Consider the following 22,864-nt stretch of genomic DNA (forward strand, 5'->3'; position numbering starts at 1 on the left):
ACGGAAGGGGAAATCAACTGGACCAGTGTTAAGTCTGGCCCGCTGGGAAAACCAAGACTACAGCCAGAGCCCCACTCTCAGAGGGTCTATGGGCCACTAGGAAAACGTTGAATAAATGATACCATCCGCTCAGAACTATATACCAGCTGCAGCGCTCAGCATTTCAAACGTGGTATGTTCAATACATTTTCAAAGCAACTTTATGAAGTGGATGCTATTTAACTCTCCATTTTATGGACAGAGAAACCGAGGCACTGAGAAGTGAAGTCAGTTGTCCAAGGTCACTCAGCTAAATCTGAATCTGAGTCTCTCTGCTTCACAAACCAAAGTGCTTCACAAAATAATCTAATAACCGCAACTACCTGCATTGAGTGCTAACTATGGACTAGGCTCCTCACAGGAACACGCTCAACTAACCGTCACCCTATGCAATCAATACCATCTTCGCCTCATCTCTCTAGAAGCCAACAACGCAAACACATAATAAGTACATTCTGTGAAGCAAATGCTTTATTCGCAGGATCTCAGCATCCCATCAGAATCCCCAGCAAAAGACAATCTCCTTCCCCGTTTTATCGAAGGGAAAATTGAGGTTCGGCGCGTTTTCCTCGGACCACAGCTCCCGAGTGGCGGAGCCGGGACGTGCACCCACAGCTCCCCGACTCCAAGCTTCTCCACCACAGCGCCGGGTTGGTTGCACGTCTGGAAAGTTGAGCCATGCCGGCCCGAGTCCCCCCGGGTCGGGAGGGCGTGAATCCCGGAACCGCCCCCCCACCCCAGCCGGTGCCCATACCCAGCAGGTCGCCCTGTCGCCCGCCCGCACTGACCCCCCGGAGTCCAAGCATTCTTCAATTCCCCACCAGCCTTGCGCAAGGCCGCTCCTGCACCTGAAGCCACACACCTGGGTGTCCCGGCTGCCCGCCCTGCGGGGCCCTCGACCGCGGCGTCCGGCTCCGCGCCGCTCGCTGGAGACGCCGCCAGCTCCAGTGGCCCGAGTGACTTCCAGGCTGCCCACTTCCAAGCCGCCTCGCGCAAGGCCTCCTGGGAACTGTAGTTTCTCACTAAGAGGCAGCGAGCTGAAAAAGAGCTGGCTCGGCGCGCGGGGGCTGCCGGGAGCAGTAGGCGCGCCACCGCGCCACCTTTTGGGAAACGTAGTCCACTGATAGCCTCCGTGTGGCTCCGGTCTCCGGAGAACTTCCGCAGCCCCGAGGGGCGTGAGTATGTGTGTGGCGTTTCGTGCCGACGCCAGCCCAAGAGACGCGCTCGTCGCCCTGCCAGAGCTGTTTCTCCTTTCCCCCAGAGCCGTCAGCCTCCTCCCTTCACTCGGCTAACCCTCTACCCTCCTTTCCGCAAGGCGTGAGTCACTTACCCCGAGGGCGCGAGCTTCCAGAAGCGCCAAGGAAGCCAAGCCATCCGCTAGACCCCCCTCGGAGAGGGTCGGTGGGCGAGAGCGACGATTCGCGCACGCGCGCTCACCGGCCGACTCCGGCCTAAATTAACGCGGGACGATTTTTGTTGTTTTTTAACCCCTCCGAGCGCGTACGCGCGCTCGCGCTGCGGGAGCGCGCCAGAGCGCACGCGCACTCACGACCCTCACCTCTTTCAGTCTGCTGGGCGAGGGGTTGCGGGGCTGACCGTTTTATTGACCGACATCTCTCCCAGCATCCGCAAGGTAGATTCTCAGACGCTCCCCCTAGGTCTCCTAGTGAACCCTGAGGAGCTCCTGGGTGCTGCTACACACGTCGTACCCATCCCTCGTAGGGAATCCCGTCGCAGGTAACTGGCGCGGCCCCTGCGGTAAAGAGGCGGTCACGCCTACCCTCCCGCCCACGCGGAGGGCCCAGACGCCCGAGTGCGGGAGGCCTTGGGTCTGTGGTCTCTCCCCAGCCTTGGCGGCTGCAGAACTCTCCACCGATGAGAGCCTCAGGCCCACGACCTAGAGGACTTGCCCAGGCTTTATTCTCCATTCATTCATTGGTAACTAAATTACCCTTGGAAGGTGTCGAGTATTCACGCCTGGGAAATTTTGTCCAAAATTAGACTACGTGCCCACAAAATCAAACATTCGATTTTTTTTTTTCTTGGTACTGGGGATTGAACTCAGGGGCACCCAACCACTGACCCACATCCTCAGCCCTCTTTTGTATTTTACTTAGAGACGGGGTCTCACCTAGTTGCTTAGGGCCCCGCGGTTGCTGAGGCTGGCTTTGAACTCGGAATCCTCCTGTCTCAGCCTCCTGAGCTGCTGGGATTACAGGTGTGCGCCACCATGCCCCGCTCTTTCTTTCTTTCTCTTTCTTTCTTTCTTTTTTCTTTCTTTCTTCCTTTCCTTTTCTTTCTTTCTTTCAATATTTCCACTCCTCTATCTGGGTTACTGAGGAAACTGACTGGAATTCATGACTGTGGTCAAGAAGCCCATCCTACCTCAGCCTGCTGAAGATGCTCCATCCGAGTTGGAGCTGGGAAGCATGTATTTCTTCCTGGGAGTGGGCAGAGGGTCATTCATTGCCCATTCAATCAATAAAAATTTATTAAGCACCTACTCCATTGTCAGGTGCAGCTCCCGTCTCCAGAGCACTTCTGTACCTCTGAGAGGCCTGACAGATTAAGTTCCTTCCTTCAGAGAGCTCTCAGTTCAGTAGGGATATAGGCCACCACCAGACAGTGACAAGGACAAGCAGTACTATTTCACAGAAAGGTAATGCAAGTTACATGTGCAATGTTAAATTCTACATAAAACAAGTAACAATTTGAATAACTTATTTAGCCCAAATATATCCAAAATATTATTCCAAGTTACACAGAGTGGAAATATATTTAAATATGTTGAAAGGAAATAGAATGGCCTGATGTGCATTAATAGACATTCGGATAAATAAACAATTCAGCCACACAGTAGAATGCCCTCCTGCTGACAACTTTTGAAAAATGAGGTAAAGCTATATGTATGAATGAGTTAATCTCTACTTATGAGGGCAAATGTGTACAACCTTGCACATGGTATACTATCATATAGAAAAAAGAATCGTTTTCACACATATGCTTATGTATGTACAGAACACCTTTAGAAAGACACAGGAAAGCTGGGTTAGGTGGTGCATGCCTGTAATCCCAGCAGCTTGGGAGGCTGAAGCAGGAGGATTGAGTCCAAAGCCAGCCTCAGCAATTTAGCAAGGCCCTAAGCAACTCAGAGAAACGTTCTCTTTAAATAAAATATAAAAAAGGGCTGGGGATGTGTTTCGATGGTTAAGCACCCCTGGATTCAATATCTAGTACCAACAGAGAAAGATAGATACAGGAAAAACAACCAGGGTCACCTCTGTGAAGAGGAAACAGGACAAGGTGATTTTCTGTTCCTTATAGTGCCCTTAGGATGTTTTAAATAATTTTTACCATTATCTCTTAAAAATGTATTAAAAGAGCCAGGCACAGTGGTGCAGGCCTGTAAACGCACCACTTGGGAGGCTGAAGCATGAAGATTGTGAGTTCAAAGCCAGCCTCAGGAATTTATTTATTTTTAAAAAATACATTTAGTTGGGGCTGGGGATGTGGCTCAACGGTAGTGCGCTCGCCCGGCATGCGTGTGGCCCAGGTTCGATCCTCAGCACCACATACCAACAAAGATGTTGTGTCCGCGGAAAACTGAAAAATAAATATTAAAAAAAATTATCTCTCTCCCTCTCTCTGTTAAAAAAAATGAAAAAAAATACATTTAGTTGTAGATGAACACAGTACCTTTATTTTAAATTTTTTTATGTGGTGCTGGGGACTGAACCCAGTGCCTCACTAGGCAAGCACTCTAACCACAGAGCCACAACCTCAGCCCTCAGCCTCAGCAATTTAGCAAGGCACTAAGCAACTCAGTGAGACTCTGTCTCTAAATAAAATACAAAAAAGGGGGATGTAGCTCAGTAGTAGAGTGCCCCAGGTTCAATCCCGAGTACCCCGACCCACCAAAAAAAAGTATTAAAGGGAGAGGGGATAATAGCTAAATTGTGGGTTCATCCTAAGAATTTAAACAATATGTGTAACATGACTGGTTACCACTTTACAGTAATGATAGCTAAATTATGATTCCATAATTTAGCTATCATTACTCCCAAAGATACTGGGTAACTCTTCTACCCAAAAGAAACTAGCAAACCCTGTTAATGTATTTGTCAGCCTAGAAAATTGTTTCCTTCCATAAGGTTAAGTTAATTGCAGCCCCAACCCTAACTATGAAATTGCTTGAAAGCCCTGGGGACAAACTTGGGCTCCTTATCAATAATGTCATTTAAGAACAGAGTAGGCCAAGTTTGCTTCTGTGATTGGATCATTCTGGTGCCAGCTGTACTTTGCACCCTGTGAGACATTACCTGCAAGGCTGTATAAACCATGCATGGCCCTACCTCAAATTGTGGAGCACACACCACCCTCCTTTTGGATGGTCAAGTTTTCTTGTTATATGTACTCACAGTATTTGATATTTTTAAACAGATACAAGTCAGGCACAAGCAATTTGGAGGCTGAAGCAGGAGAATCACTTGAACCCACAAACCCCTGGGTTTTGAAGGCCTTTTCTAACTCACTCCCCAGCCCTGTTCCAGAAGTAGGACCCAAAGAAGATATATGGAACAACAAGAACTAAAGGTAGTGACTGCAAATTTGCTATAGAAGACTACTTTCAACTCTGGGGCCTCCAGAAGGAACTAGTGAGGTTAGCCCAAGCTATAGGGCTGGCCCATAGAGCCAGCCACTGATGTTCAAGATCGAAGCAGATCATGCTGTCCCCTTAAATGTGGTCTAAATGAGGGCCTGGGTTGTAGCTCAGTGGTGAAGTACTTGCTTAGCATGTGTGGGACATTGGATTCTATCATCAGCACTGCATATAAATAAATAAATATGAAAGTCCATCAACAACTAAAAAAAAATTTAAAAAAAGACCATCCAAATGAGTATTCAATGTAGAGATGAAGGGAAAGAAAATGGGGGGAAATAGGAACATAGCATTCAGCCTAGAAGAATGGAAAGAGAAAGAAGGAACACTAAAGTCCCCAATTCCCACTGTGAGTGGATTTGGGGGTCAGAGAGCTTCCTTAGTATCATCTGGCAGAACCTCGTCCTCTTCTAATATAGAATCCAGAATTGTGAAATGGCTCTTAGTCTTCAGTCTTTCCTGTGTAGCATCAAATGCATCCAAGTGCATGTTGCTCATGTGTACAATGAAAAGAAGATCAACCACTCAGAATTACTTCAACTAATGAAAGCCATGTGCAGTGATTGCATGCCTGTAATCCTGACAACTTGGGAGTCTGAGGCAGGAGGATTGTAAGTTCAAACCCAGCCTCAGCAACTTAGCAAGACCCTAAGCAACTTAGTGTTGCAAAATAAAAAACAAAAAGTGCTCAGTGATTAAGCATCCCTGGGTTCAAACCCTGGTACCAAACAAACAAACAAACAAACAACAAAAAAAACCAACTAAGGAACCATGCATGGTGGTGTACACCCATAATCACAGTTACTCAAGAAGCTGAGGCTTCAAAGCCAGCCTTAGCAATTTAGCAAGACTATGTCTCAAAATAAAAGGGCTGGGATATATCTCAATAGCAGAGCATTTGTCTAGCATGCTCAAGGCCCTGGTTCAATCTCCAGTACCACTACCACCAAAATAATAACAACAATGATGTAATAAATGTGAAGTTTTTTTTGTGGGCTCTACCACTCTATACATGCAAGATGATTATAGTAGTTTATTTTTTTAGTAAAGGTAAATAGACCTTTATTTTAATTATTTATTTATATGTGGTGCTAAGAATGGAACCCAGTGCCTTACACATGCCAGGCAAGCACTCTACCACTGAGCCACACCCCCACTTCTAATGGTAAGCTTTGCTTGCTGCTTTTCCCCAAATCCCATCATCTAGTCTCTGTGCAACACAAACCGAGACTTAAGTCATACCAGAGGATTGGTTCTGCTGACCTTGCTTTGGGAGGCCCAGGCCATACTGATTGAGAATTCTTTTTTTTTTTTTCAATTGGTTGTTCAAAACATTACAAAGCTCTTGACATATCATATTTCATACATTTGATTCAAGTGGGTTATGAACTCCCATTTTTTACCCCGTATACAGATTGCAGAATCACATCGGTTACACATCCACATTTTTACATATTGCCATACTAGTGTCTGTTGTATTCTGCTGCCTTTCCTACCCTCTACTATCCCCCCTCCCCTCCCCTCCCATCTTCTCTCTCTACCCCATCTACTGTAATTCATTTCTCTCCCTTGTTTTTTTTCCCTTTCCCCTCACATCCTCTTCTATGTAATTTTGTATAACAATGAGGGTCTCCTTCCATTCCCATGCAATATCCCTTCTCTCTCCCTTTCCCTCCCACCTCTCGTCCCTGTTTAATGTTAATCTTTTTCTCATGCTCTTTCTCCCTGCTCTGTTCTTAGTTGCTCTCCTTATATCAGATAAGACATTTGGCATTTGTTTTTTAGGGATTGGCTTAAGAATTCTTAATACACTAAAAAACACTAACATCACATGTGAGGGTGCAAAAGATCCGCAGCAGAGCTTGTTGAAACCCAGATTGTTGGGCCCTACTCTCAGAGTTTTCAATTCAATAGTTCTGGAGTTTGGCTCAATAATTTGTATTTCTAACAAGTACTCAAGTGATACTGATGCTGCAGGCCAGGGAACACACTTTAGCAATCATTTCTCTAACCTGCTGATGTGTTCTTGATCTAGCAGGCAAGGTTGACCTCCATTGCCCTCTGCTGGCCAGACTATAAACTCAGCTGTTATGTTTCCAGAGGAACTGAAAAAGTACCAAGTAGGAAAGGAAATGAGTAGTCATCTGTCTCAGGACTAGGTCAGCCTAACACCAGCAATTGTCATTGTTCTGCATCAGGGTATATTTAAAGGGGTTTTACATGAATAATCCTATTTGATCTTTGCACCCATTCTGCAAAGTATTAAAGATTGGCATTTTCATTTCACTAATGAAAAAAAGCAAACCCATTGTCACACCAGTATGACAAACTGCTTGACAGAAGGCATTGTTAGAAGTGAGATTTACTCACAATCCAACTATGAAACATAGAAGTTTGTCCTCACAATGGCCAAAGAGAAGTGAACAGGGAAGCAGGCAATGAACAGATTATCTTCTATAAGGAATTATTACGTGAATGGGGGCTGGGGCTCAGTGCTAGAGCACTTACCTAGCACATGTGAGGCACTGGGTTTGATCCTCGGCACCACATAAAATTAAATAAAGGTTTGTGTCCAATTACAACTTAATAATAATAATAAATGCTGTTGCTGATTTAAGAGAGGTGGGTAGGGAAAAAAAAATTATTACCTCCTGCCACAAGCCTGGGGAAGCCTGTTATGTAGGGCTGTTAATTCCAGGTGTCCCCTACCTCTACTTCCTCTTTCAGTAGTTAAGACTTGAATGTCAATAGAATTACCTAGAGAGCTTTTACAGATGAAGTTTCCTGGATTTTACCACATGGTTCTGATTCAGACAGGGGCCCAGGAATTTGCATTAGGGTTTTGTTCTTTCTTTGTTTTGTTTTTGAATCCAGGGGTGCTTTACCACTGAGCTACATCACCAGTCCTTTTTAAATTTTATTTTAAGATAGCGTTCTCGGGGCTGGGGATGTGGCTCAAGCGGTAGCGCGCTCGCCTAGCATGCGTGCGGCCCGGGTTCGATTCTCAGCAGCACCACATACCAACAAAGATGTTGTGTCCGCCAAGAACTAAGAAAAAATAAATAAATGTTAAAATTCTCTCTCTCTCTCTGTCCCCCTCACTCTCTCTTTAAAAAAAAAAAAAAAAAAAAAAAAGATAGCGTTCTCATTAAGTTGCCTAGATTGGCAGAGGATTGTAATCCTCCTGCTTCAGCCTCCCAAGTTGCTGGGATAAGAATCTGTATTTGGGGGGCTGGGATTGTAGCTCAGCGGTAGAGCACTTGCCTAGCACATGTGAAGCGCTAGGTTCGATCTTCAGCACCACATAAAAATAAATAAATAAAAATTAAGGTATTGTGTCCAACTACAACTAAAAACCAATATTTTTTAAAAAAGAATCTGTAATTGAAGATGTTGCTCCTCTGACAGGAATCCTGGTGCAGGAGATCCAGAGACCACACTTTGAAAACCCCAGGGTCCTCACAAAATGCTCTCCTGATACACCACAACCAGCAAAGAATCATAATTTGCCTGTGAAGGTGTTTTTCCCTAGCCCCTCTCTAAGTTTGTTTCCTTTGGTTATAATATCCTAGATAAGAAAATGCAAAGATTCAATCCCAACTCCTTTATTTATCCTCTCCAAGAGTCAGTTTTCTCATCTGTAAAATGGGGTAATACCTACCTCACTGAAGCATAATGAAGATTAAATGAGAAGATATGTCTTGCGCATAGTTTCTGACATTCACAAGGTGTATAAGAAACCCATGTTCAAAGTTCTTGCTTTCTGATGCCTAGGTTCCTTGAAAAGTAACTGTGATTAAAAACCTTCTTTTGGATTCCCACAGATTTTTAAGCAAGAATCCTGAAGAGGACCAAGGAGAAATCTAGGTGATGTCGTCCCCCCGACTCATTCCCACATGGAAGGATTTTAAAAACGCTGTAAATGACATCATAGAAGAAAAAAAGGTAATGTGGCATAAACATACTATTGGCTAGCCTCTATCTTAACAGTAATAAGCACTTCAGAAGAGTCATAGACTCTCCATGAAAGCAAGAATAAACAGAGTAGACCATCAAGAGAGCTGTCGCCTAAGAGGAAGTGGGCCATCAATTTCTAAATAAGTTTACAGACTTCCTTTTTTTAAATATTTTTTAGTTGTAGTTGGACACAATACCTTTGTTCCATTCATTTATTTTTATGTGGTGCTGAGGATCAAACCCAAGGCCCCACATATGCTAAGCAAGTGTTCCACCGCTGAGTCACAATCCCAGCCCCAAGTTTACAGACTTCTTAAACGGACATTTTTTAAAAATATTTATTTTTTAGTTTTAAGTGGACACAATATCTTTATTTTATTTTTATGTGGTGCTGAGGATCAAACCCAGTGCCTCGCGCTCATGCCAAGCGACCGTGCTGCCACTTGAGCCCCATCCCCAGCCCCTTAAAAGGACATTTTGATGTGGGAAGTGAATACTTTGAAGCATTGTCACGGGAACCAACCCTCTGGGAAGAGAGAGATCCTAAAAGGAAGTGCTAGAAAGAACATTTGTCAACCTCAGTTTTGCTATTGCTGGCTGTGTACAAATGGATCCCGGGTGTATATTTCACAGCTCATGTTCCATCACTATAAGATAATACATATCATATATGTGCTGTTCTTCTGCCAGATAGGTTGTCCTAAAAAGTCTTATTTGTGCATTTTTAAGATTTAATAACTTAGAGCTACATTGATTTTTGGGACACTGTAATATTACACATGGCTATAAGGTGATGTACTTACTTGGGTTATTTGTTAGATGTTATGCCTTTAATGACACACGTACTTTTGTGAGGACAGGTGTAGCTAACTTCAGGTTGGAAAGAACATAGTTTTTCCTTGTGCTCACACTATAAAATCTGCTCATACAGGACCTAGAGGAGTCTGGTTCCTTCATGTGTTAGGAGATCCATTACACTCTTGTGAAGTGGAGATGTCCTCTAAGTGCTAAGATGTACACATGTAGATGTGGCAGGAGTTAGGAGGGGTAGGATAAATTATTTGGGGAATTGATTTGTGACATTTTTTTTTTGCATTATTGAGGATTAAATACAGGGCCACTCTATTATTGAACTACATCCCCAGCCCTTTTTATTTTTAATTTTCAGACACATCTCACTAGATTGCCAAGACTGGACTAAAACTTGTGATCCTTCTGCCTCAGCCTTCCTAGTCACTAGGATTATGGGACTGTGCCAACATGCCTGGTCAACGTGATTTGTTGACAATTTATGTAGTGTGTAGTGTGTGCCCTGACCTCTTTGTTAATGCCATATCTCTCTTCCCTATAGCCTTCAGATGACTCAAATAAAGAAATAATTGTGCTGAGTGACCGGTCCCAGACACTGTTTAAAGAATCTCGTTATCCTCAAAATATGCCAGTTATATGTCATTACTTCACTGAGGCCTACTTCTTTGCCTCCCTCTCTTGGGTGACATCCTACACAAAAGAAATACAGGTAAAACTGCGTTTCTTCTCCTTCTTAGTCTATTTTTCAAGGGACCATGCCCAGATAGCTTTCAACCTTGAATATGATTAGACCTATGATTCCCCTTTCATCCTTCCTCCAATTACAGTCTCCATGTTGAGTAAACTTCTGGGGTCCTCTAAACAGGCTAAGTATAGGAAAAGGAGCCCAAGCTTCCCACCTCTCCCTAGTTTCACCTACCATCACCATGGGTAAAATTCCTCCTTAGCAAAAGAACAGGGAAAAGTAGCTGAATATCTGGGCCTTTCCTCCTTTCCTATCATTTCTAGGCAGTTTCCGTCTTCTTATCTTCTAGGCTGTAGTATGGATGAAGAGCAAATCTGAGGACATGGTTGAGAAAAAAACATTCTCCATGACTGAGCGACTGCCACCTATTCAGTCAATGGTCCACGCAGGTTCCTTTCATATCCTCGTGGTCTACTGTGGTGACCTGCTCCTGCGGCTTTTTGGAGACCACTTTCGGGCATTCAAGCCACTAGGCATAGTGCCCTGCCGCTTCAATATCAACTGCCTCTGCTATGACCCAGAAGTGAAAATGCTTCTGTCTGGCATCCTGGGAGGCGTGGTCACCTGGGTCATTGAACAAAGTGGCAAGGGCCTCCAAATAGCCAACATGTTTTCCATGCCTGGTGACGAGGTTGTCCAGAACATCATGCTGAATGGCCCCAACGGCTCCCTCCTAGCTCTGTGTGAGACTGTAGTGAGGGTCCTTGAGCACCAGGGCCAAGGCCAGCTGGGAGAGGCAAAGAAGTTCCTATCCAGCAGTGGCTCCTCTATCACCTGCTGTTTTACCTGTATTGATCAAGGCTTTCTCTATGCTGGAAACAAGAGTGGGGAAATCCAGGTATGGAGCCTCACTCGAAGCCATCCCCTCCACAGTTTCAAGGCCCATTCCTCATTAGTGGTATGTATTCACAGCCGGCCAGAGGCCCACACCCTGCTAACAGCTGGCAGAGAAGGCACAATCAAGGAGTGGAACCTGACTTCAGGTAACCTGCTTCGGCGACTAGAACTTGGTGAGGAGCTGTACGACCTCCAATTCATTGATGACACTACTTTCTTCTGCCAAACTACCCATAGTTTTTCATTGCGCCGTCTGCCCTTCTTCTATACCCTCTTCAATGTCTGTGGTTCTACTCCACAGCAGGTGCGTAGAATCTGCTGTGGAGAAAACTGGTTCCGGATCTTGTGTACTACAGAGGATGGCCTGTTGCGCTTTGTGTCCCCACTAACAGGGGAGCTTCTGATTCTCACCTGGCCCTTCTCAATCTTGGACAATGCTGTGGATTGGGCCTATGATCCAGAAAAAGAGGAGCTCTTTGTTGCAACAGGTGGCTCAGAGGTGCTAGTGTTTGACACAACCCGCTGCCCTTGCCCAGCTAAGTATCTTTTAGGCACATCACCAGATTCTCATGACTTTGTACAATGCCTGGCTTATGGGCATTTCCACCTGGGCCGGGGGCTAGAAGGACTAATATTCTCTGGGCACCAGAGTGGTATGATAAGAGTGCTCTCCCAGCACAGCTGTGCCCGAGTAGAGAAATTAGTGCATTTTGGGGCTGTACTGGCACTTTCTACAATGTCTGGAGGGATTCTTGCTAGCCGAGAAAACACTTTGCTCTGTTCCTATGGAATGGATGACTATATACACCTGTCAGAAGCTGTGTTATCTGAGATCAGAGTACAACTGCGGCCCCTTGCCAGCATTCTCAGTAGCTGTCACCTAAAACACCTGATACTATTGCCTAAGTCTGTGGGTGCCATCACAGACACCAGCCGCCTGCGTCTCTGGAAGTTCCATGATTTTCTGTCTTCTGTGTCACAGGAAAGCTCAAAGTTCATTGAGACTTTGCCTCTGCACCAATGTGCCATCACATCCTTTGATGTCTGCTTGCCCTTGAGTCTTTTTGTCACAGGTGGTATTGATGGCTCTGTCCGGATATGGGACTTTCATGGTAGACTCATAGCCACGCTGGACTCTTCACTGCACTTTGGCCCACTCTGCTTTGCTAATGATCGGGGTGACCTGCTTGTGACTTTCAACCAGAGTCTGTATCTGGTATCTTGCTTAAAACTGCTTCCCTCGTCTGTGCTGTCCCGCCTTTCCTTTATGACTATGACAGATGAAGTACTAGAAGCCCCTAAGCCTTTTATACCAGGCTTTTTCTTCTCCTTTGAGACCATGTTTGTGCCCAAGTATATCTACCATGTTCGTAGAAAACAGGAATTAGTGGGTCTGAAGACTCTTGTCAATAAGCGGGCCATTGCCTTTGACCATTCTGTGCCACATGTCATAGAAGAAGATAAAAACGGAAGCCCTGTATTACTGCGCACCACCACACATGATACTTTGGAAAAGACGGGAACTGACAGGACAGAGATGAAAAAACCTCATCATACCCATTATGTGGCTCCTCCCCAGTTACAGCTGACTTACTGGGATGGACTCAACCCTTATCAGATATTGCGATGCTACTTTGGTCATGGGAGGAAATGGCTCCTTGCCCCTGATTGCTACATCCCCAACTCAGTGATCCGTGCCCGTCTATGGCCAGAGGGATGTCCAATATACTTACAGTGCAATCTGCACTCACCCATGCGGGAATTGGAATGGGAAAAGTCCGAACCATTCTTCTTTTGGCATGGCAGGGGAAGAGCTATAAGTGATCTAGGAGAATTTGCACAAGAGGAGGATGAAAACCTTATAAAATCAAGAATAATCAGGGATATAAATGAGGGTCTTCTTACAGATGCAGCAAATCGCAGTTGGCTGGGAAGAAAAATGAGTGAAATGAATGAAATAGCTGTTAGTAGCCTGATTGAGACAATCCTTGGTGTTATGATCCATGCTGTCCCACTGAAGTACCAGTGCTGCATTGGTGCACTAGGGCAAATCTTTGCCTCTTATCAGGTGTCTCCACCCCTGCGTTCTGAGACAGCCCATCGTCTGCTGGATGATACGACCAATTCTAACCCATTGATCCGAGAATTAGCCTGGGAAGGGTTGAAGCGTCTAGGAATGATTACTCATCTCTTTGCCTTGCCTCTGGCTCAAGGATTAATGGATAAGGACCAAAGAGTGAGGAGCAAGGCACTAAGTCTTATGGCCGATACTGGAATCCACACTAAGACCTCACTCTTAAACTTGATCCAGAAAGAAGAAACTTACAGGGATATGCAGTAAGTTTTTTGTGCCTTCCTCAATTATTTACTACTACTACTGCTACTAGTATTATTTTCAGTCTGGGGGCTGAACCCAGGGCTAGTGAACTAATCCCTAGCCCTTTTATTTTATTTTGAGATGGGGTCTTGCTAAGTTACTGAGGATGGTCTCAAACTTTTGATCCTCCTACCTCATCCTCCCAAGTTGCTGGGGTTTTAGACGTACACCACCACACCTAGCTCCTTCCTCATTTCTATTTTATTTTCCCCTTCCTTTTCATTGATAGAGTTCCCTCATCCCTGTTTATTAGCGCTTCCTGATCTTTCTTCTCTTTATAACCTTTTTCTATTCTTAGACTATCTTTGATGGCCATTTCTTTCTTTATTTCTTTGCCTATTTTTGTCTGTCCTCTACTCCCTTCAAGTTTCACTTTCTATTTTTTTCTGCTCCTGATAGAGCCCTCATATAGATCCCTCCAGTCACTGCCATCTTGGCTTCCTAAACTTTTTTTTTTTTTCTTTTTGGCCTTCATTTACATCTACCTACACTCTCTACCTACACTCTCTCTTGTGGTCACTTCGCCAAGCTCCCTGACTGTTCCGCAGCAGTTCTTTCCTCCCCATTTTCCTTCTTATTCTTGATTCAGTAAAGTTCTTCCTCTCCTTTGACTTTCATAGGCAAGAGATGGTTGGGGAGGAATCCCTGGATCTTCTGCTGGGGATGCAACCCTCAGATCTCCAAATCCTTCACACTCAAGTGGAGCAGCGACTAAATGAAAATCTGACCTTGGCAAAAGGAGATAAAAAGCCTGATTTTTCTTTGGATGTCTCAAAGATTTCTGAGCAAATATACCCTCCTACACAACATCTTTCATTTTCTGAAGAATATGAATTCAAGCCCAGCAAAGGTCCAAAACGGAGCCGAGGAGGAGGCAGAAAGCAGAGTAAGTACAGGGTGATTGGTTCCAAGCCTCGGGGTCTCCAAGAGGCAGGGTAGTTAGGGATATGATGGGTCAAGAGATAATAGGTGGGAAGAGAGAAAAATGAAAAGATCTTTCCTAGAAGAGAATTCTCTTTGGAAGAATCCACCCAAACCCAGGAAGACTCCAAGGCCTATCTCTCTAGGATTGTGGGATATGCTGAGAATATAGCAAGAAGAATGCTTTTCTCCCCCTTCCCTTTAAAGGCCTAGCCTTCTCTCTTGCTACTTCTTCTATAGGAGTTCCTCTTAGCTTACTTTAGATTTGGGAAGAGTTTCATTTAGCTTCTTATACTTTTCTTACCTCCATCTCCTGATTTTCCTTGCAGCCCGAAAATGGTTGCGAAGTCTCAGAAGGATGAAAGAGGGAGACACTAAACAGACTGGCATAGAGCCAGGTCCCGTAGAGGGTGAAAGTGAAGAGGTACCAGTTGAGATAGAGGACATAATTTCCAGGTCTTCAACTGTCAGTTTAATAAAAGGCTCAAGAGAGGCTGAACTTTCAGATAGAGATTCCTCAAAGGAACACATTGCTCTGACCCTGAAGATGCTGAAGAAAACACGTGTCAAAAGAGGCAAGAAAGCAACAGCTCAGAAACCCACAAAAGTGCACAAGAAGAAAAGATCAGAACCTGAAGAGTTCATCGAGGAACCTCTATATCCTGTCGTGAAAAAACCAGTTGCAAAAAAAGTTAAAGTCTCTGGGCGGGGTGCTTCTGGAGTGGCTGGCCAGAGGGTTATCCCTGGAGATATCTCCACATGGCGGGATGACTTGTGTCGTCTTATGACCCTGAGGATATCTGGTTCCCAAACAAAAATGTCGGAAGATCTAAACAGGGAGATAGTGACTGTGGCTCAGGAGATGCTGGCAGATCGGCGACCCAGCTGGGAACTCTTTCAGAAGATCTGCCCAGTGCTGAAGAAAGAAAGCGAGGAAGTACTTGAGGATGAGGACTGGAATGAAGTCTGGCCAGAGGAAAGAACAATTTCTATCCATGAAGAAGCAATTAGAGAAGACATGGTGATTAGAGGTAAGGAAGAGATATCAAAGGAACAAGAAGAAGAGCAAAAGGAAGAAAAGGACATGCAAGGCTTGGAAGAAGTGATAACAAAAAAAAGCAAAAAGAAGAAAGTTTTATTTTTAGAATCAGGTGACCTAGTCAAGGGAAAACCAAAGTCAAAGAAAGAAGAAAAGAAACATGAAAAGAAACCCTCTAAGAAGGTATCTAGGCAAGAGAAGAAAGAAAGTCAGGAAGAAAAGAAAGTAAGTAAAACAGAGAAGGAAATGATCAAAGAAGAGAGAGAGGTAATTGAACAAATTAGGAAAAGGGCTAAACCCAAAAAGGAAGTGGTTGAGCCAGAAGAAAAAAAAGATAAGGTTGAGAGGAAGCTGTCATGGCAGGAATGGAAGAAATCCTGGGATCAGTGGAGACAGGCCTACAATGAGAGGAAGATACCCTGGGATGAATGGAAGCAAGAATGGGACAGTAGCCATGTTCAGGAAGAGGAGGATGAAGAGGAGCTAATGCCAGATGAGGAAACACAGAAGGGGAAGAAGAAGAAGCTGACATGGGATGAGTGGAGACAGATATGGGAAAGATTGATGCCATCCAAATCCAAGGATGAGAAAGAATGGACCCTGGAGGAAGACGTGTCTGAGGAGTCGGAAGAAGAAGAAGAGTTGGTCACAGCAGAGCAGAGACAGATCCAGGAAGAACAGAAACAAGCCAGGATAAACAAGGAACATGCCAAAGATGAAAGAAAACGAGCCAAAGAAGAGAGAAAACTAGCAAAAGAAGAAGAGAAACTTGCACAAGAAGAGAGAAAACTGGCTCAGGAAGAGAGAAAACTTGCCCAAGAATATCTGAAAGCATTCCTGAGAGATGGGAAAATGGCCCAGGGAGAGGGGACATTTGCCTATAAAGAGGAAAAACTGGCTGAAAGGGAAGAGAACCTAAACCAGGAAGCAGAACGAGTAGCCCAGAAAAAGAAGAAACTGGCCAAGAAATCAGAGAAAATAGCTCAACAAGAGGAGAAACTAGCCAAGAAAGCAGAGAAAATAGCTGATACAAAAAATGTATTGGGCAACAAAATGGACATACTAACCTATAAGGAAACAAGTCTAGAAGGGCAAGAAAAGGAGCTGGGCAAAGAATTGAAGGGACTAGCATGGGACATGGAAGAACTGGCTAGGAAAGAAATTCCACTGATTGAGGAAGAAGGAAGACTGGTTGAAGAAAAGAAGAAACTGGATCAGGAGGAGGAGACACTGGCCTCACACGAGGTGAATCTGATTATGGAAGAGGATAAGCTGGCTCAGGAAGAAGAGCTGCTGATCCAGGAAGAGGATATGCTGGCCCAGGACAAGGAAAAAATGCCTGAGAAAGAGAAAGACCTGGCCAAGAGAAGGGAGAAACTGATGCAGAGCAAAGAAGAACTGGCCCAGGAATGGCAAACACTGAACCATAACAAGGAAGAACTTGCACAGGATAAGAAGAGACTGGATCAGGAGGAGGAGACATTGGCCTCACACGAGGGGAATTTGATTATGGAGGAGGATAAGCTGGCTCAGGAAGAAGAGCTGCTGATCCAGGAAGAGGATAAGCTGGCCCAGAACAAGGAAAAAGTGCCTGAGAAAGAGAAAGACCTGGCCAAGAGAAGGGAGAAACTGATGAAGAACAAAGAGAAACTGGCCCAGGAATGGCAAACACTGAACCATAACAAGGAAGAACTTGCACAGAATAAGAAAAAACTGGATCAGGAGGAGGAGACACTGGCCTCACACGAGGGGAATCTGATTATGGAGGAGGATAAGCTGGCTCAGGAAGAAGAGCTGCTGATCCAGGAAGAGGATAAGCTGGCCCAGGACAAGGAAAAAATGCCTGAGAAAGAAAAAGACCTGGCCAAGAGAAGGGAGAAACTGATGCAGAGCAAAGAGGAACTGGCCCAGGAATGGCAAACACTGAACCATAACAAGGAAGAACTTGCACAGAATAAGAAGAGACTGGTCCAGAAAGAGGAGAACCTCGCCGAAGAAAAGAAGAAATTGGCTCAGGAAAAAGAAAAATTGGCTCAGAAGAAAAATAATTTCCTCCATATTAAAGAAAAAATTTCCCAGGGGAGAGAGCAATTAGCTCAATTAAAGATTAAGATGGATGTGTACAAGGAGAAAGTAGTTCAGGGAGAGCAGAGGCTGAAAAAGGAGCAGGAGGCAGTAGCCCGGAAGAAGGAAAAACTGGCTGCTAGAGAGAAGAAACTGATTCAAACAGATGCAATTTTGGGTGAAAAACAGGTGAAATTAGCCCAGGAAAAGATGCAGCTGGCTGAGGAGAAGAAGGCAATGTTTCAAGAGAAGAAACTGCTCAGAGAAGAGCAGGATATTGCTAAGGAAGAAAAGGCATTGAACACAGAAATGCAGAAGGTAGTCCAAGAGAGGACAAGGTTGAATGAGATAGAAAGGCTCTCCACAAAGGGAGAAATCCCCGAACAGGCAAAACTGACTGAGCTTGAAATGGCACAAATGAAGAAGAAACTGTCACTAGAGGAGAAGATACTAATCTATGAAGATAGGATTTTGGCTACAGAGAAAAGGAACATTGCCAAAGAAAAACTGGAATATACTAGAGGGCAGAGACTACATGCTGAAGAAGAAAGGAAGTTAGCCAAAGCGTTAAGGAAAGAAAAGAAGGATATTTCCAAGCAAACAAGAAAAGTCAGCAGAATCTTAAAGGATCTTCAAAAACTTATCAGTGATGAAAGGCAACTAACCCAGGAAAAAATAAAGTTGACCAAGTTAAAGAGGTCACTCTTTGTTAAGGAGAGCATGTTGAGCACGGAACAGAAGAAACTTGATAGCAAAGAGTGGGATTTTTCTAAGGAACATGAAGAAATGACCACAGATGAGAAGGAACTGGCTAATAAACAGAGAAAACTGGCCAAGGAAATGAGAAAAGTGAGAAAACTAGAGAAAAGAGTGGCTGAGGAAGAAAGAAGATTAGCCAGGGAACATAGAGAAATCGCACAGGCTGAAGACAGGGAAGAAATAATAGAGGATATAAAAGAAGAAATTGCACTCCTTAAAGAAGAGAGGAGAAAGAGAAAACAGGTAAAAGGAGTTGTTACCCCAAAGGAACAGGTTTATGGTCAAACAGATGAGGTGGAAAGTGAAGAGATATTTTCTAAAGAAATAGAAAACCTATTAGATGAAGTAGAGCAAGAGAGTTTATCTGAGGCAGAGGAGAAAAAAGGAGAGGAGGAAGAGAAAGAGGAAGAGGAAGAAGAGGAGGAGGAAGAGGAGGAGGAGGAAGAAGGAGAGGAAGAGGAAGAGGAGGAGGAAGAAGGAGAGGAAGAGGAGAAGCTAAAGGAGGTGGAGGAGATGGAAGAGGAGGAGGAGGAGAAGGAAAAGAAGAGGAAGAAGATGAAGAAGAAAAAGATGAAAAAGAAGGCAGTACAGGAGCAGGAGGAAGAGGAGGGAGGGTTTGAGGAGGAAGAAGAAAGCATGAGTGAGGAAGAAAAGGAAGAAGAAAGTATGAGTGAGGAAGAAAAGGAAGAAGAAAGCATGAGTGAGGAAGAAAAGGAAGAAGAAAGCAAGAGTAAGACAGAGGAGGTAGAAAAAAAGAGATCACTGGAAGAAGTGGTGAAGAAAAAGGAGATCTTAAAAAGAGAACTACTACTTAAGTTACAAAAAGAAAGAGGAAAGCAACTACTAGGAAGGAAACTTATCCTTTCTATAGTACAAGGTGTCCCTCTAGACAAAGACAGTGTTATGAAGTTGGATGTTCTCAAAAGCCCTTCTAGGAAAAGCATCTCAGAAGCTCTGGAGATGGGAGAGAAGATACCTGCACCACCGTTAGTAAAACAGATATCCTTGGGAGAAAAGGCCACAAGCCCTTCCAGAAAAATCCCTTCCAGAAAAAGCATCTCAGTAGCTCTGGAGATGGGAGAGAAGATACCCGCACCACCGTTAGTAAAACAGATATCCTTGGGAGAAAAGGCCACAAGCCCTTCCAGAAAAATCCCTTCCAGAAAAAGCATCTCAGAAGCTCTAGAGATGGGAGAGAAGATACCTGCACCACCGTTGGTAAAACAGATATCCTTGGGAGAAAAGGCCACAAGACCTTCTAGAAAAATCCCTTCCAGAAAAAGCATCTCAGAAGCTCTGGAGATGGGAAAGAAGATACCCACATCACCACTGGAAAAGCAGATATCCTTGGGAGAAAAGGCCACAAGCCCTTCCAGAAAAAGCATCTCAGAAGCTCTGGAGATGGGAAAGAAGATACCCACATCACTGCTGGAAAAACAGATATCCTTGGGAGAAAAGGCCACAAGCCCTTCCAGAAAAATCCCTTCCAGAAAAAGCATCTCAGAAGCTCTGGAGATGGGAAAGAAGATACCCGCACCACCGTTGGAAAAACAGATATCCTTGGGAGAAAAGGCCACAAGCCCTTCCAGAAAAAGCATCTCAGAAGCTCTGGAGATGGGAGAGAAGATACCAGAACCACTGTTGGAAAAACAGATATCCTTGGGAACAGTACTCAAGACATCTAGAACATTCCCAAAGATAAAGGTGATAGATGAAGAAAAAGAACTGTTACCAATATATAAGCCCACATCTCTATATGTTTTAGATAAAATTTTGGAGTCCCCAAAACAGGACATAAAGACACCACTCAAGCCCCACATATTTAAAGAGACCCTGGAAGCTCAGAAACGCAAACTACTACGTACCAAGTGGAAGTGGTTTTTGCAGCGTCATCCATCTCTCATTGGAAAGACTAAGGTACAATTCTCTCTCGCTCAAATCCTGGCTGGGAAATATCCAGAGGCAAGCCTCTCAGATGTAGAGTGGATCCACAATGTTCTAGAACAGATGGAAGCAGGAGAAGAGCTTTCCAGGGATAGTTTCCATAGACTGTGTCAGCTCCTCAAAGACCTCACCTCAAAGGGAGACTTAGAATGGCTGCATCAGGCAAAACTTGAAGCCATTGTGTACACCCACAAGCAGGCCATGGAATCACGAAGCACAGGCACCTTAAAATCCAGTAGGGAGTTCATGAGTCAAAAACGCCTAAAAGTGATTCCTCCTATAAAAAAAAAGGAAAAGGAGAGTTGGCTAGAACCTTTGGCTGTCCCCACACCAAAGCCCCCATTAGTAACCAAGAGGTTTATAGACCCAAAGGCTATAAATTGGCATCTTCTGGGAGAGCCTTACAGAAATAGACGAATACAGCAGTTATCAGATGCTCTCAAAGAGATGGAGACACAACACTTTTATCCTACCACAAAAGACATTTTTCTGGATCCCCATGCTTCTGTGGAAAAACAAACCCTGGCACTAATATTTCAAAAGGACTTATGGGATATCAAGGGTAAGGGCAGGTTTCCCAAATTGCCCAAGTTGGAGAAGAAGACACAGCCCATCTCTAAAAAAAAGGAAGAAGAGGTACCTCGATGGGAGACATTTGTGGCCATGTACCATGTTTTGCGGATGCTTCAGCAGCGATATGCCAGTGATACAACTGCATGGATGAAAGAGTTCCATCAGCTCATGGACCTGTACCAGCTTAAGTCCCCCCAAATCCAGAGGCTGCTACAAGAGCTGCTTCTGAGAGAGGAACCTCAATCCCAAGACATCATTTACAAAGAGGCCCTAAAGGCCATGGATCTAGTACCTGGGGAGCGGTTATTCTATTGCTTGGTTTGTGGGGGCTCTCACACCCAAAGAAGACCTCTTAAGTTCCAGGGTGTAATACCCCTCCCTGGACAGAATAACGTGCATACTATCCTTTCCATAGGCATTGCCCAGTATGGAATCTTAGAACTTGCCTGGAAGAGCCTGCCCCAGGCTGATATTCACCTGACCAAGGAATTGCCCTACATCTTTACTCCCACTCTCTAATTCAGGACTGGCTGGATGTCAGAACTTTTCATTTTCAGCTGGAGAAATGCCTGGTGATCAGAATATAGACCCTCAATGCTAGGGCCCATAAAGATTTAGAACCAGGTCAAAGCCCTTTCCAACCCAGATCTGGAAACTAGTTTCTATATGGGAAATAAAGAGGAGATTCTTATTTGCCACAAGTGATTTGATGTGTTCCTTTCGTCCAAGCTTTGTTTCTCTAGGAAGGTTTATCAGACGAATTTCTAAAAATAGGAAAACTCAGAATCCAGTGGTGCTCACCCTGTGTAGTCCCGGAGGCAGAAGAGTCTTTCCTTGTCCTCTTCCTTCCTAGCCTCCCATCCACCATCTTCTTACAAAAACTGTATGATGGAAAGTACCTGTCACAAAAACTAATGTATATTTGCATTGATATAAGAAGTATTGATACAGTGGGAAAATAATGGATTTTAGAATCAGACGACCTAGCATTCTGCCCCTTAGTATTTGGGGGCCTATGGTGGGAGCTGACTCTTATTCGCCCAGTCATAGCTCTGCATACTGTTGGCTTGAGTCCCTAATAACTGAGTGTTGAGGAAATAAAGGAAAAAATTTCATCAAGATCTAACCATACTGTCTGGTGACTTCACCATTGGATCACATTAAGGGGTGAGGCCATTTGACATTAAAACAGAAAAGGAGGGAAGCCTATGCCTTTCACTTCCTTTCCCCCCCCCCCTTTCACTTTTTTTTTTTTTTTACTACCAACTGGACATGGGGTTTGAGAGAATGATATGATGAGAATTAATCTACATCTAGGTGAAGACTAAGTGTAGGTTCAAATAGGTCCACAGCTGTGGACCAGAACTATCAGACAGGATTTTTAAATAACTTGTAAAAATGATGCATGCAGGCATACATACAGATATCAAAACAAATATAAAACCTGAGTTATATTTGAAAAGAGCCAAATAGAAGTTCTGGAAAGTAAATGAAGTAAATGTACTGTCATCAAAAAATAATACAGTGTTGGGCGCAGTGGGGCACACCTATAATCCCAGCAGCTCAGGAGGCTAAGGCCGGAGGATTGTGGGTTCAAATCCAGCCTCAGCAAAAGCGAGGTGCTAAGCAACTCAGTGAGACCTGTCTCTAAATAAAATATAAAATAGGGCTGGGAATGTGGCTTAGTGGTAGAGTGCCTACCTAGCATGCATCCCTGGGTTAGATCCCCAGCACCACCAACAAATAAATGTAGTAGATTAGACCCAAGTGAAGGGAGAATAGTGAACCAGAAGATACTTCTGAGAAAATTACACAAGAGCAGAACAGGGAGAAGACTGGATTAGAGGCAATAGTGGGTTCAAGGAAACATGTTTAGTTGTTCATGGCTTATAATAAGGTATGTGGATGAGTGAAAAGAGAAGTAGAAAAGGTGAGGGAGGACAAAGAATCAAGGATTATGCCCAGGTTACTTATTGAATACTTGTATTATTGGTTATAAATAATTTTGTAAATGAAATTAACAGCTTACATCTTTTCTAAGACTCAACAAATATTTTCTGAGAATTTCTACTCTGTGATAGACTGTCCAAAGTATTCAATATACATTAATATTCTGAGCAACAAGGTTTCTACTCTTGT

At 44.2% G+C, this 22,864-nt stretch overlaps 2 protein-coding genes across 11 annotated transcripts in view; one reads left to right on the forward strand and one right to left on the reverse strand.

Annotated features, from left to right (window-relative positions):
- Window positions 1-1,693, reverse strand: part of Sipa1l3 (signal induced proliferation associated 1 like 3) — a 227,942-nt gene extending 226,249 nt beyond the window's left edge. For 5 of the 7 annotated variants that reach the window (XR_013430795.1, XM_078032142.1, XM_040279413.2 and 2 more), the window contains exon 1: window positions 902-1,062. The gene's annotated coding sequence lies outside the window, so the exon portion shown is untranslated. Of the gene's footprint in view, window positions 1-901; window positions 1,063-1,369; window positions 1,511-1,597 lie in introns of those variants that run through there. The other 2 variants (XM_040279412.2, XM_040279411.2) reach the window with 2 other exon arrangements.
- Wdr87 (WD repeat domain 87) lies at window positions 1,122-21,426 on the forward strand. Of its 4 annotated transcripts, none has more exons than XM_078032137.1 (7): window positions 1,122-1,356; window positions 4,480-4,632; window positions 8,524-8,644; window positions 10,008-10,175; window positions 10,501-13,385; window positions 14,046-14,311; window positions 14,676-21,426. In XM_078032137.1, the coding sequence occupies exons 3-7, from the start codon at window positions 8,570-8,572 to the stop codon at window positions 21,242-21,244; spliced, it is 9,963 nt and encodes a 3,320-aa protein (XP_077888263.1). In that variant the 5' UTR covers window positions 1,122-1,356; window positions 4,480-4,632; window positions 8,524-8,569; the 3' UTR covers window positions 21,245-21,426. The 4 variants fall into 4 exon arrangements, with proteins under 4 accessions (XP_077888263.1, XP_077888266.1, XP_077888262.1 ...); XM_078032136.1 differs by lacking the exon at window positions 1,122-1,356 and adding an exon at window positions 1,637-1,776; XM_078032140.1 differs by lacking the exon at window positions 4,480-4,632.
- Window positions 21,427-22,864: the final 1,438 nt, after the last annotated feature.

This window comes from Ictidomys tridecemlineatus, chromosome 15 (genome assembly GCF_052094955.1).
Source record: "Ictidomys tridecemlineatus isolate mIctTri1 chromosome 15, mIctTri1.hap1, whole genome shotgun sequence".
Classification (NCBI taxonomy): Eukaryota; Metazoa; Chordata; class Mammalia; order Rodentia; family Sciuridae; genus Ictidomys; species Ictidomys tridecemlineatus.